This window comes from Siphateles boraxobius, unplaced genomic scaffold (assembly GCF_051911475.1).
Source record: "Siphateles boraxobius isolate OS27281-9 unplaced genomic scaffold, OSU_SipBor_1 113, whole genome shotgun sequence".
In the NCBI taxonomy this organism is placed as follows: domain Eukaryota; kingdom Metazoa; phylum Chordata; class Actinopteri; order Cypriniformes; family Leuciscidae; genus Siphateles; species Siphateles boraxobius.
The window spans coordinates 121,839-137,500 of NW_027508715.1; the positions used below are offsets into that span (position 1 = coordinate 121,839).

The window sequence follows — 15,662 nt, forward strand, 5'->3', positions numbered from 1 at the left end:
CAACATTAGGAGTCGGGAATCGGAGTCGACATCAACATTAGGAGTCAAGGAATCGGAGTCGACACCAACATTAGGAGTCGGGAATCGGAGTCGACACCAACATTAGGAGTCGGGAATCGGAGTCCACACCAACATTTTCCAACAAAAGTTGCTGTTTTTGTCTCTCTCCTGAGGAAGATGTCATTCACTTGTTTTGGCAATGTACCCACACAGAGAAATGCTGGTCAGATTTTTATCCAGTCTTATTTTGTAAGTGACTTTTCTTTCTGTTTTGGTTTGTTTTTTTCTTTTTGGTTTGTTTGACTACTCAAAAGAGAAAACAGGACAATATTACATAATTAATTTGTGTTTTCTTCTAGCTAAATTTCACATACATAAGCAAAAAATGTACTGGCTCTAAACGTCTCTTTTCTCTATTCAAAGATGATCTAGACAAATACATGGAAAATATACAGAGCTCTGTTAATCCCAAAGCATTGAAAACTGTATCTCTATATTCATCCTTTTTGTCCTCTTAAGGTAAATGCATTGCATTGTTTTTTTGTTTTTTTGTGTTTGTTTTTTGTTATCCTGGCAACTTATTTGGGACTGTAATATCTTTTTTTTTTTTTTTTGTCCATGTATTTATTTTTTTCAAATAAAAATTATACAAAAATTATACAAAAAAAAAAGTTGGGAATCGGAGTCGACTCCAACATTATGAGTTGGGAATCGGAGTCGACTCCAACATTGGGAGTCGATGATCGGAGTCGACTCCACAAAACCCTGAATCGAACACCTCCTCGTCTATGAGCGGCTGAGCGCGCGGACGAACGCTGTCATTACGCTGGTTCCTCAGGACTCGTCATCATGTCTCTGGGCTGGTCAGGGAACGACCACAAGAGCTACTCGAACCCGCCGACGGGCGCCTTGAAACGGGCGAGAAACGACTCGGGGAACAAAGTGTCGGTGGTTCTGGGCGCGCAGTGGGGAGATGAAGGCAAAGGCAAAGTTGTTGATTTACTGGCCACGGAGTCCGACGTCGTGTGCAGGTGTCAGGTAATAAAAGAAAATCTAAAGCATAAATCACAGACAACTTTATCGGTAACATTTTGTATACAATCAATATGGTTTTTAATAACATTTAAGTCGTTATTAGCAATAATTTCATTAAAAATTGCAAATTGAATAGGTAACACTACAAATAACGATGCTAAAAATACTTTAATATGTAATAAACAAATTAATATAGTTATCAGGAATATTATGAATTCATATAGAATATAAATATAGCAAACTGTCATGCTTTTTAGTTAAATTCAATATTCTAACTTAATATATGCTGAATATGTCATATCTCAAGTTTATAGATATAGCCTACAACTGAACTGAGCATGTATAGCCTACAAATAAGAAATATGTTTATTGGACAGAAAAAAAAAGACATTACTCATTTCTATACATGTCATGCTCAGTTCAGTTGTATTTTCATAAACATGAGATGTGATACATATATCTTGTTTGTGTCTTTACGTTGATAATCTTAAGACTTAATGTTTTGACTTTAGTTTGGATCATGCATGTGATTTCATGGATGTTACTGCATATTCAGAAATAATTCTGACAAAAAAATTCTGGTCATTGACAAACCCTAATCTAAATCTAATCTGAAAATGAGTGGAAGTGTCAGAGTCTATTTTGCACTACTCATTATCATTATTAATCACATGCATTTTAATTGCCATTGCATTATATAGAATGAAAGAATCCGTGGCTGTTCAATGCCAGTCTTTCTTTCATTGGTGCCGCTGTGAGTCTGTAGTCACTGAATGTCAGTCCCAGAATTCCTCTCTGCCCTTCGCTGAACTCTGGTCACATTCCCGGCGTTCCTGGACATGTGAGAAGGGCACGACTCCGGATAGAGGATCAGACTGAGGCGTGTGTCCGAGTAAAGGCCAAGCCGGCCGTCTGGAAGCTCCTGGAGTCGCATTTCCAGGTCTCGCGATTGTAAATTTGGAGCTAGAACCTTTAAGTTGTTGATGAGGTTTTGCTCCTCAGATTAAGTTTCTGTTGACTGCAACAGATAATAATGCAATGCATGCCAAATTTCCAACCTTATGTTGTCTGTCATACAAAGAAATTATGATGAACTCATGCAAAAACTAGAGAGAAGCAACCAAATGTTAAGTTGTAGTCAGGGTATGCCGTTTGTTTTTCTGCATACAGTACCAAATACCTTTTTACCAAATAATTTTGTCAGATAAATACCTTAACTAAGTTAAGAGTTTTTTATTGTGTATTTTTAACTGTAAAAATCCTACGGTAAAAAGTCTCTTTAATACAATATGGCTGAAAGTGATGTTGTTTTTAATGAAGTTTGATTAAGCCATCGAAATATCAGACAATATTTAATATATTTAAAATTTTGTAAATATGAGCGAAGACAAAAACTCTAAACTTGGTTAAGGTATTTATCTGACAAAAAAAATTATTAAAATTTGGTTGCTTCTCTCTTGTTTTCATCATAATTTCTCTTTCACGTCTTTTTGCACGTGAGCGGACAAATTCACACAATATTATGTAAAAAAGAATGAGTATCCTAGTAAACATAGTCGATTATGTCTTAAGTGGACGTGAACAGTTGAGAAAGTAAACGCATGTGTATCAGTATATTAGATCGGTGCGTTCGCTCTTAAAGTGACAGTAGCCTAATAATCCTGCAGCTGTCTGTGATTATAATGTTAATCAAGCAACAAACGACTAAGAGACAATCACTCACCGCTCTTCACTGAATAACTTTTTTATATTTAATTAGTATTAATTAATAAGGATGTTTAATTTATACAGTGAAGACTATGCAGTGTTATTTTTACATTTGCTTACTTTATTAAATTTCTGTACCTGAAAACTACTATTAGATCTACCTGAAAAGCACTGCTTATTCAATTTGTATTTTTGTTTTATTGTATTTATTTGTGCTTTTGCTTGCAATTGTCTTACTTGTATTACTTGTCTTTAATAATGTTTTAAATTTACATTACTGTAGTTAGTAGTTTTAGCTGTTGTATCAAAATCGAAATAGAGAATTGTGAATTTTCACTTGCTAAAATTTAGCTGTCTGTACTGCCTGTTTCTGCAAAAACAGTTTCATGGCTGTTAGAAAAGTATATTTATGGCCGGTATATTTTCTTAAGACACCACGCGTGGCAAAAAAAGTTAATTTAGGCCACATTTCATTCAGGAACAGTTTTTGGAAATAAAAATTACAATGAAAAGCCGTAAACTGACATTCCTAAAATTCCCCATGTAACATTTAAGATTTTATGTTTTTTTTATTTTAATAATTCTGTTACTAATTAGTTGTTTGTCATCAGTTTTAATGTCCAGGGTTAGTTTTTATTTCCAGTTTTTTAAATTTATTTTTTTAAAGTTTTAATTACAGTAATTATAACATTTCCTTACATTTGGATGGTACCTGAAATCTAAGTAAAGTCATTCAACAATTGGGTATATTGGCTGAAAGAAAGAAAAAACTAATTTTGAGAAACAGATATTACATCCATAATAGTAGTATCCAAAATTATAAGAGAAAGAAAAAAGGGAAATAAAAACATCAATTGAAGTAACAATATAGTAGGCGATCTCAGCCAACACGGTATTACAGCTTTTTTTTGTAATTCAATAAGCTATATAGTTATATATTTATTACTCTGCCGGTAGTTTGGTTATCAGATCCGATCAGTTTTGACTTCTTGTGTGTGTGTCTTTTATGTCCATCTTATGTTGTTTATTGCATTATTTTAGTGTCACGAGTGTTTAATGATAGTGTTTTTTTTTGTGCACCTTCTATATATTTATCTCAGCTTGTGTAAAAGCTAAAAAGCTTTGATTCCTTCTTTCGCTCTGTGTGATGATGGTGGTTGTCAGTTTATGTGTTAAAAGATCACAAAGACATTAATAGCATGTTGTTCTGTCACTCCACAGGGAGGCAATAACGCTGGACACACAGTAGTGGTGGATGAGAAAGAGTATGATTTCCATCTTCTCCCCAGTGGAATAATCAGCACCAAATGCATATCATTCATCGGTGAGAATGTATTTAAGATGATTAAACTGCTGCTCTGCATTTGACGGAATCTGATATTTCCAGAGATGATGAAGTGTGAGCTGTGTAGTTTCTGTAAAGGTGACGTGTGTGTATTCATCCGCAGGGAATGGCGTAGTCATTCATCTTCCAGGATTATTCGAAGAGATTGACAAGAATGAGAAAAAAGGTAAAGAAAAGAGAGACACAGATTATTGCAGAAGTGAAAGCAGCTTCAAGTTTTTTGTCATAGCCATTAATCTTGATTAAGCGCATCTAACATAAAAGTTTGTAAATATATGTGTGTGTGTGTGTGTGTGTGTGTGTGTGTATAGGCTATATATATACAGTAATCAACATTTGAAGTGGATCAAAACCTTTCATCAAAGTTATACATGAGTTTTGAACAATAGCCGTTCATTAAATATTTTTGATCCACTTCAAATGTTGACTACTGTATATACACACACACACACACACACACAGAAATAGTAAACTTTATGTTAGATGCGATTAATCGCGATTTTGACAGTACTACATTTTTTATTTGATATAAAATAGACTCTAAAATTGCTCAAAAATCAAAGATATTTGCCCAAACAAGTTATGTTCCAAATTTGAAGTCGATATCACAAAAAAGATTTTAAAGTACCGTTTCCATGGAAACGCAATGACTGAATTCAAAGCTGTTTTCACAGGGTGAATTTACGCTTTCGAATGACCTAATTTATTATGATTGCTAAAAAATGGCAATAAACAAGTGTCCCGCTACTAAAACTCGTAGCAACATGCTTAATCAATGATAACAACATACTAATTAATGCTAGCAGTGTGCTAAGACATGCAAGCAAAATGTTAAATCATGCTAGCAATGTGTAACAACATGTTAGCAGCATGCTAATTCATGCTAGCAAAATGTTAAATAATACTAGTAATGTGTAAAAACATGCTAGCGTTGTATGCTAATTCGTGTTAACAACATGCTAATTCATGCTAGCAATGTGCTAAGACATGCGAGCAAAATGTTAGATCATGCTAGCAATGTGCTAAACATGTTAGCAACATGTTAAATCATGGTAACAATGTGTAAAACATGCTAACGATATTTGCTAATTCATGCTTTGCAACATGCTAAAACATGTCAGGAATGTGCTTAAACATATTAACAGCATGCTAATTCATGATAGTAATGTGCTAATTCATGCTACCAGCATGTTAATTAATGCTAGCAAAATGATAAATCATGCCAGCAACATGCTAAAACATGCTAATTCATGCTAGCAATGTACTAAACTAAAAATATATATTTTATATAAAATAGACTCTAAAATTGCTAGAAAATCAAAGCCATTTGTCTAACTAAGTAATGTTCCAAATTTGAAGTCGATACCAAAAGAGAAAGATTTTAAAGTAACGAATTTAAAAAGTAATTTTAAAACACAATATTCAATTACGCGGTTTTCACAGGGTGAATTTTGACTGTTATTATGATTGTTAAAAAATATGATTGGGGAACGATGGCAAAAACTGTCCTGCTACTAAAACATGCTAGCAACATGCTTAGTCATGCTAGCAATATGCTAATTCATTATAGCAACATGCTAATTTATGCTACTAATGTGCTAATTCATGCTAGTAATGTGCTAATTCATGCTAGCAACATTATAAAAAATGCTAGCAACATGTTAAATCATACTAGCAATGTGTAAAAACATGCTAGTGATTTGCGCTAATTCATGTTGGCAACGTGTCCCGCTACAAGACAATGCCAGTTAACAGACCAGACTTACACAAAGCCTGTTTACTAGATCAGTTCCATTCATTATTAATGGCTTTATTCTATTCACACACAGGAATAATTTGTTTTTTTCTTACATGATAAGGGCTGAAAGGATGGGAAAAAAGACTGGTCATCTCAGATCGGGCTCACATTGGTAATATAATTTATAACTATAAATAATAGTGTTTTTTTAATATATATTTTGAATACTGTGATGGTGGAAAATACATATAATGGAAAAGGATCTTCTGATTCCATGTATTTCTGTCAGTATTTGACTTTCATCAGGCCGTGGACGGACTTCAGGAGGTTCAGCGACAAGCTCAGGAAGGAAAAAAGTAAGTTGTGCTGATGGGTTTGAGCTGATGGACCAACAACCGTTCTGTTCAAGGCACTTTCCATAAATAAACTTTTTTGTAGTGATGTAAAGTAAACTATTATCCATCATAAAATTAACCTAGTATCACAAGTAGGTCATTTTAGTTCAATCAAATGTCCGAATCCTCCCTTAAAATTGTGATTTTGGCCCGTCTCACCTCAGCTTCTTGACAAACATATGCTTTAATAACTTAATGTACATTTTATTATTATGTTGGCTTGGCTGGAAAATCAAAACTACGTTAAATCCCATAGACTTTCATCGAGGGATTCAAAACATTTATACAATAACTCTAATAGAGTAAAGCTTCATCCACCAAGTATATTTCACTAGCATGAATTAGCATGTTGTTAGCATATTTTATCATGTTGCTAGCATGTTTTAACATGTTGTTAGCATGATTAAGCATTTTGCTTGCATTTTTAACGTTACTTGCATGAATTAGCATTCTAGGATGTTTTAGTACATAGATAGCATGATTTAACATTTTGCTAAGATGTTTTAACACATGCTAGCATGAATTAGAACATTGCTAACATGTTTTATTGCTAACATTGGTAGCATTATTTAGCATGCCAATTAACATTAATTAATGCTAGCTATGTACTAAAACAAGCTAGTAGCATGCTAATTAATGTTAACAATGTGTTTAACATACTAGCAACATGCTACAAATATGCCAACAAATGTAAAATAATGTTAGACACATACTAAGTCATGCTAGCGACGTGATAAAACATGCTAGGGAAGTTGATAAAACATTCAAGTCTTTGTTAATCCAACATATATATGCTAATAAATGTAAAATAATGCTAGACACATACTAAGACATGCTAACGACATGCTAAAACATAGGAGGGAAGTTTCTTAAACTTTATAATTTTATGGTCTTCGTCAAGTCAACATAAAAGTTTGTACAACGAACTTTACTTTCTAGATCAACTGTATTTCTTTAGTTATTGTAAAATTTTTGAAGAAAACGAAATCACACAAATCAAGGTTTTACACTGTATTCAGTACTGTAGTTTGGTAACAGGGTTGCAAATATTGCAAATGCGTTTAATTAATAATAGTAATGATGATACATTGTATTTATAGTGAAGCTTTCTTATACTAAGTGCAACAAACGTATAAAAACGCAAAAAAAAACATAAAATAAAACATAAGTTGATGGTTGATGAACATTCTGACCTCTAAAAACATAGTTTTTAATAGTTGTTGTTGTTGTTTTATAGTGTTTCTGCTGATTGTAACCGTGTTTATGTTTGTTCACAGCATAGGAACGACTAAGAAAGGCATCGGACCCACGTACGCCTGTAAAGCGTCTCGCACCGGGCTTCGCATCTGTGACCTGATGGCAGATTTCAGCGAGTTTTCTACGAGGTAAATGATGTTTCTAATGCGGGCGATATCAGTGATCCGCGATCGTCTGAACTGTTCTGTCCTCCTGAAGGGTGAAGAACCTCGTGCTGCAGTATCAGTCCATGTATCCCACCCTTAAAGTGGACGCTGAGAGCGAGCTGAAGAAGCTAAAGGTCAGTTAAACCGGAGACGCTCGCGGTGTGTGTTACGCGGCTCTGATCCGCTCTCTCTCTTACAGGACTACGCCGAGAGGATCCGACCTCTGGTCAGAGACGGGGTCTATTTCATGTATGATGCCATTCACGGACCCCCGAAGAAAATCCTGGTGGAGGGGGCGAACGCTGCTCTCCTTGACATTGACTTTGGTAAGAACATGTGTTCGGGACTTGGGAAAGGGGTCATGACATGGTTTTTGTTTTTTGTTTTATTATGTTCCCTTAGGTGCAATTATAGTATTACTATAGTTTTTTGGACAAAAACCTTTTAAAATTAAGGGATTTATGACCTTTTCCCACCGTGTTTCTCATCCTCTGATTCAAACAGTCTGTTTTGGGGGTGTTTCCCCTTTAAGAGTTCAGTGTTAACGCCCACTGTTATAATTGGCTAACGTCAGTCCTTATGCATAAAAAAAAGTAGTTTTAAGATTAAATATATTACTTACAGTTTGTGGTGTCGTTGGGCCCAGAATAGTTTTAAAGGGATAGTTCACCCAAAAATGTAAGTTCTGTCAGTATTTACTCTCCCTCATGTTGTTCAACCCCATAAGACCTTCGTTCATCTTCAGAACACGAATTAAGATATTTTTGATTAAATCTGAGAGCTGGATCACTCCTCCATAGGCTTCTTCGGGGATTGAAACATGTTCCCTGAAAAGTTATTAAAGACATCGTTAAAATAGTCCAAGTGACTACAGTGGCTCAATCTTAAGTTTATCAAGCGACGAGAATACTTTTTGTGCGCAAAAACAAACAAAAATAACGACTTTATTAATTTCCTTCTCTTTGGGCCTCGAGTCAGTTCACTAGTGTAACAGCGCAGCGCTTCTGTGTTGTACGTCACACGCATCACACACATGACCAGCGTCGGCCAATAGTGAGCCTCCGTGTGACGTAGCTCTACGCTATCCCACTACGCTAACTGACTCGAGGCCCACAGAGAAGGAAATGAATAAAGTCGTTATTTTTGTTTGTTTTTGCGCACAAAAAGTATTCTCGTCGCTTGATAAACTTAAGATTGAGCCACTGTAGTCACTTAGACTATTTTAACGATGTCTGTAATAACTTTTCAGGGAACAAGTGTAAGCCTATGGAGGAGTGATCCAGCTCTTAGATTTCAGATTTTAGATTTTTAGAAAATAAGCTGCATCCATTTTCCCTTGACGTCTGGATCTTTCCGCAGCGTATTCAAACATGTTGTTTGTCCACAGCCAGGACCAGCACTTCTGCGTGGCGTCGATGTCTTCTTGTAAACAGACCCACTCGCTGCACGTCGACTGAACACGCGTGCGCGACAACGATGCAATGATGCGAAATGAGGCGTAGTCGTCTTGCGCTTGAGGCGGTCAAATGCAAACGACTGGTACGTCACTTCGTACCGTGGATCCACAACGAGCTGTATTTTGAGCTTGATTAAATAAATTGTTTGTTTATAATGGGGAGGACGTCTTAAAGGGTAAGTTCCCCCGTTTTACAAGTAAAGCCCTGTTTTAAGATCGTTTCTGATGAAATCGAACGGTTGAGATTGAAATTTGGACACATGCTGCTGTCCCGAGAATTTTAGGTTTTTGTGTTAGCAAATGTTCTGTGCGGTACGGTACGGTATTACTCCGCCGCCGGAGACGGAAATGGGGTTGTTTGTGTTCTTTCTGTAGTTATGCCGGTTATGCAGTCGTAGGCTACGCTATCCAAACATTGGCAAAGGTGCATTATCGCCACCAACTGGGCTGGAGTGTCTATTATTCAAGCTCTCAATGGAAGAATGTCCGGTTGTGAGGCGTTTGGAAAAATAGGTCCACAGTTTTACAACGAATGGTAAAAAACCTGTTGGAAAGCATCTTTTGCAGCGATTTTTGTGTGAGCATATCAGTGAACACCCCAGACCACTCGGTGAGTTTCACGTCTTTGTAAACTAAAGTTTAATGCGTTTATATGAATGATTGTTCCAGTGCCCCTATGAAACCATTGTATAGGTGGGAGGGTGCTAACACAAAAACCTAAAATTCTCGGGACAGCAGCATGTGTCCAAATTTTAATCTTAACCGTTCGATTTAATCAGAAACGATCTTAAAACAGGGCTTTACTTGTAAAACGCCGAACTTACCCTTTAAGCTATGAAACTTGCAGGAAGTTTTAATGGTACAAAGACATCTTATATACCAAAAGATTTTGGTTTCTCATGTCATGACCCCTTTAAAGAGGACCTATTACGCCCATTTACTAAGTCTTGATGCTGTTTTTATTCTCTACTAGAACCATGGGTGTCGGAACCATTGTATATGTGTGGGACAAGACCCGCCCACTTTTTAAGACCACTGATATTTGACCCACTCACTTTTACAGTCTCTAATTCAGCGCATCTGTTCACTTTCCAGAGCGCCGTCAGTCAAATCCATTCCACTGCCCTAATAAATTAAACACCATTTCCACTGAATCATTATTTTTCTCAACGAGCCGCAACTGACGAAAATTACCTCCCGTTGTATCCTTCTAGACAAATATTGCGTTGCAAACATCAATAACAGCTTTAAGTTGTCAATGCTGGCAAATGACCATGTTATCATCGGCGGATAATCCACGGATAGCTGTGCATTTAATGCACGACGTGAAGCGGAGTTTAGTTTACTTGTTTAATTAAAAGGCAGCAGAATAGATGAAATGGCATTTACTTCAGTAACATTTTTCTGGGGGAGACACACACACTTCTGACGCCCATGACTAGAACAGATTTTCCTGCTTGAATGTTGATCATTTTCCTCATATTCTCCATTGTTGCGGCTCCTCTCTTCCCAGTCTGTCAGTTACGCTCTGTTTACTTCCTGTCTCTATAAAGCCCCGCCTTCTGGAAAGCACACTGTGCTCTGATTGGTCGGCTGGAGCAGTGTTGTGATTGGTCGAGCGCTTTGAGTGTGTTTGGGAAATGTCCCGCCCCTTCCCATAACCGCCAGTCAGTTTCAACACACTACTAACTAGGGGTCGACATTTATGTGATTTAAGTTGAGTCGCTGATGGCGTCATTAATGTGTCAACAAATAACAAATAAGCCTGAACTTCGAGCTGAGACTGAACGCGGGTTGCCTTGTGACACAGCACTGCCCACACGGCTATTGCTCTTGCGTTACAGCTTATTTAATCAGTCATGTTGTCTTTGGGTCGTTATATTCCCTGGTGGAAAAGAAAAAAGCTAAGTATACTTGCAGCCAGACTGATTGTCAGTATACTTCAAGTGTGTTAATGATTAGTTAACTTGAAGTGTGCTATTTTGAAACAACTAATTTTGTACTAAGTATATTTTAGTTGTAATTAAATTGTAGTAAAGCATAACTTTAAGTGTATTTAGTGTACTTTAAATAGATGCCTGTGTAGGGACTAATTACATGCTTGATTAGTGATATTAAAGTGTACTTTATTTGTGTTACAAGTACATTACATATTCATTATGAGTGTCTTCAAAACAAACAAGCAATATACCATTAGTGTATTTATATATTTAAAAAAATATATACTATAGGCTCATTAATACCTTCGGCTTATTCTAAATACTACAAATTGCATAATTTGTCTTCAATAACAAATGTACATTATTAGATAAATAACTTTATTTTGAAACTTATTTTGAAAGTATACTTTCAATGCATTGTTACAATGATAATTTCCAGCACACAGTTAAAATATACCTAAAATATATTTATAAATAAGTGCAAATAAATACACTTTTAAAAAAATAAACTGAATTTGCACTTCAAGTATGTGTTTTTTATTTTTTATTTTTAGAAAATAGAATAAAGTACAATTATTTTAAAGTGTGTTAAAAGTTGTATTGTGAAAATAGGTATAAGCATGATGCTAATATATTTTTAATATATTTAAAGATAGTAAAATTTTTGTTAATATATTTGCTATGTACTATTGAAAAAGGGAATATATATTTCAAATACAATAAAGTATACTTTCTTTACACTAGGGTTTCTCACAGATTTGTACTTGTTCTGAATCAGATACAGATAAAGTAGCAGATTACAGTTATAGGACTGCGTAGAGCGAACAATTGCATGTGAAGTAATTCTACGTGGGAGCGTCTCTCTAATAATATTGAAGCTGTGGGGTTTAGCTACTAAGAAATATATGATATAACTTTTCAGTTTCTTAGCTATTTTATTGATAAGTCTCAGAACAGTACATTTCTACGCTACTGTTTCTGTGTGCGCGTGATGTGCGTTACAATGTGTGTGCGTTTAGGACGGCGATTAAATTACTTGTACAATAAGCTGTGCAAAACATGCATTTTTTTTACGATAAATTTTGTAGCATCCAGATGGTATAATCATACATATCTTGCTGGGTGCTCTCTGAGTGTGCATTTATTTGTCATTTTACATAGATATAAACACTAGATGACGCCTTGGGGTTCTAAGCATGCGTCAAAACCGCCGCCATCTTGGAACAGGAGTCTTGTCATAGGAAGTAGCTGGGTAACGCTGAATTCATGGATGATGCCGGACTTTTGTGCTGCGTATGGATGTTTACACGAACAAAATCTAAAAACCAGACAGCAAGAGTGACTACATTTCACAAGATTGTGAAATTTTGTAATTTTTTAAAAATTTCTCTGGACTCTATAATAAATACATGTCTGACCGTTGGAACGAACCAAAACAACTAGAAAATCGCATTCATGACGATTTATGGTGATTTTATTTCAGTTAGACCTTTTCCTACATTGACGCTGATGAGGGGGTCCCCTGTTTCAAGATGGCGGCTCTATTGACGCATTCGTTCCAATGAACTGCCGTAGCCAAGGCGACATCTAGTGTTTATAATATCTATGGTCATTTTACCTGTTGGAAACGGAGCGTAAAAGTGGACTTCAAAGATGTCTTATCCTGTTACGCCCCCTATAGGCCATGACCAGCGAGTAGTCCCGTCAAGCTTAAAGCGTCATGGCAGAGCATTAAAGTCGACTAGTCTGGGCAACCCCTACTACTAACTAAGTCAAACACGCCCCGCCCCTTTATTCTGCGTAATAATTATTTTAAATGAGGAATATTGTGACGTGTTCATTGTTCATGAACATGGGAAAGAGAGTAAAATAGGTCTTCTTTAAATGGTTGTTTGCCTTCCTTCCAGGGACGTACCCATTCGTGACATCGTCCAACTGCACCGTGGGTGGCGTGTGCACCGGCCTCGGCATTCCTCCCGCTAACATCGGGGATGTGTATGGAGTATCAAAGGCCTACACCACTAGAGTCGGGATAGGAGCCTTTCCCACAGAACAGCTCAATGTAAGAATCGCACTGAAACTGGAAACTTGTTATTATAGTTAACAAATGCTATTTTATCAGTGGGGAATAGCGAAGTGAACTTTGAGCTCACGATATGTCAAAATGCCCGGCTTGGTGAGTATTCGCTCAAACAATATTGGTTATGTCTTAAGTAAACATAAACAATTGGGAAAAAAGTTTTAAAGCGTGTGTATCAGTATATTGGATCTGTGCATTCGGTCTTAAAGTGACAGCAGCCTAATAAACCTCATCTATAAACCTGTCATTAATGATAAACAAAAAACAAAAGACAAAGAGAATCACTCACTGCTCTTATTAATCTATATTTAATTTATACAGCGAAGACTATGCTGTGTTGTTTTACATTTGATTAAATTCTAGGGGTGTAATGATACCTTCATGTCACGATTTGATACATATCACGATACTGAACTCACAATGCGATGATCAGAGACATATGGTAAAATATTAACAAAACATTTACTGTTGATTAAAATGCAAATTTTGCATTACATGTGTGTGTAAATGACTATTCTTGGACTTGATGCTGGAAACCCAATAGAGACACCAGAATAAACATATTCATGATTCTGAAGCTGAAAATACAGAATTATTTTATGCTTGCACGCTGTCACTGACTAGATATATTAAAAATAATATAGGTCACTTTTTACTGGTGACATTTTTGACATTATCAGGACACACACATATTCCCCCATTGCATTATTATACATTATATTCAACATTATATATAGTAGTTTAATGTAGTACTCACACTAAAACCTTTTTTCTCACACAGAAATTTTTATTTTGGGTGAACTATACACAATATTGTCACTGTATCCACGAAACATATTGTTGCATTTTTGTATTGCGATATATTGTGACATGATATATGGTTACTTACACCACTATTAATTTATTTTGGTAAAGGTTGTTTTTATTTTTATCATTCATTTCACAGGAATTCTACATTTGTTAAACTCTAAGCTGGTAATCACCTGTAAGAGAGGGAATATGTTGCACATGATGCTTGCCAATCAATAGAGGTTATGTGTGTGTGTGTGACGTCACCGTCGGCCGGAGTGACTGCGGTTACACACAGTGAGCATTTGTTTTCGTCATGAAAGTTGCGAAAAACACACAAAACACATCTAAAACGGGAAAGAGCTTTGAGATTGACTGTATAAATTTGACAAGAAATCTGAGATATATTTTTACGGACTCCCGAAAGCTACAGAAAAGAAACAAACGGATCGTTATTTCACAGAAACAACCGGATCCAGGCAGAGAACGCTGGATTTGCAGTTTTCATTTTGTGTCCATATGCTGAATTTAGTGTTAAAATCATACCAAATATAATGTATTGTTTTATATTGTATTGACAACTCGTAAATTAAATATTTACCACAGTATATTATTCTGCATAATTGGATGTTTTTAAATAAACTCGGGATGGATTTAGACCCATATTGTGTTTTATGAAGCGTTCACTCGCAAATTTGCTTTATTTATTTCTCCGGCGTTGAAATCAGGCTCATTTAAATGTCTGGAAATATGATTCCTGCTGCATGTTAATATCCATGGATCACTGGATCTTTGGTGAGTTGTAAGGAACACTGTATCGAGTCCAAGCTTTAGTTTAAACTGATAATCGTTTGTTTTACTCGTGTTTTCACAGTTTACCCAATTAAACCCAGTCACACAGCAGCTCTTCTGACACTCAGTCCGGCGGGAAACTGACGTCAATGCATTCCCTCTATTGATTGGATGGTTGTGGTTTTGCTATTGGCTGATCTCATGTGACTGACAGGTTATAGCCCCGCCCACATCATCAGAGAAGAGATGCTGCAAGAGGAAGTTAATCTGATTCAAGATTATGAGGAACATGAATTTTATTCTGAAATATTTCATTAAAAAAAAGAATTCTCCATTTTGAGTTCATTAATGTGACTTAGTATCAACTTTGTCTGAAATGTTTCTCCTACATTAACATCTGACTTCAGCAACACCTGAGATCTGATTTGTGATGACCTCTGCATGACCTCTGACCTGTGTTTGTGATTCAGGCCGTCGGGGAGCTTCTGCAGACACGAGGTCACGAGGTGGGCGTGACCACAGGCAGAAAGAGACGCTGTGGTTGGCTGGACTTGGTTATTCTCAAATACGCTCACATGATCAACGGATTCACTGGGTGAGTTTCGCAGTCCTGTGTGTGAGTGTATTCGCTAACATACTGAACTATCCTGAATACTATTTTGAGATATAGTATGTAACAAGACACAGTTAGCACGCCACTTTGATGTCACATGACCTTGTGGAGACCAGTGAGAGATCCAGAAATAAACAGGGATTTTGCATAAAATGTGCTAAAAACAAATCAATAAAGCATTTCAGTGATTTAGCAATGGTTGTTCTCTGCCTTTCTTCAGCATTGCTTTGACTAAACTGGACATCCTTGATGTTTTGGATGAAATTAAAGTGGGCGTGGCTTATAAGATCAACGGCAAAAGAGTCCCGTATTTCCCAGGTAAAATTAGCTAGATATTTCATAGACGTGTAATGAGCCGTGTTGGAAAGT

The 15,662-nt window shown here is 36.2% G+C and overlaps 1 protein-coding gene across 1 annotated transcript in view; it reads left to right on the plus strand.

Annotated features, from left to right (window-relative positions):
- Positions 1-762: 762 nt before the first annotated feature.
- Positions 763-15,662, plus strand: part of LOC143706945 (adenylosuccinate synthetase isozyme 1) — an 18,467-nt gene continuing 3,567 nt past the window's right edge. The window contains exons 1-11 of the mRNA XM_077199439.1: positions 763-1,038; positions 3,964-4,066; positions 4,191-4,253; positions 5,947-5,997; positions 6,115-6,181; positions 7,498-7,605; positions 7,676-7,757; positions 7,823-7,949; positions 12,927-13,081; positions 15,151-15,275; positions 15,514-15,611. Of these exons, the coding sequence (XP_077055554.1) occupies positions 850-1,038; positions 3,964-4,066; positions 4,191-4,253; positions 5,947-5,997; positions 6,115-6,181; positions 7,498-7,605; positions 7,676-7,757; positions 7,823-7,949; positions 12,927-13,081; positions 15,151-15,275; positions 15,514-15,611 (1,168 nt within the window). The 5' untranslated portion in view covers positions 763-849. The remainder of the gene's footprint in view (positions 1,039-3,963; positions 4,067-4,190; positions 4,254-5,946; positions 5,998-6,114; positions 6,182-7,497; positions 7,606-7,675; positions 7,758-7,822; positions 7,950-12,926; positions 13,082-15,150; positions 15,276-15,513; positions 15,612-15,662) is intronic.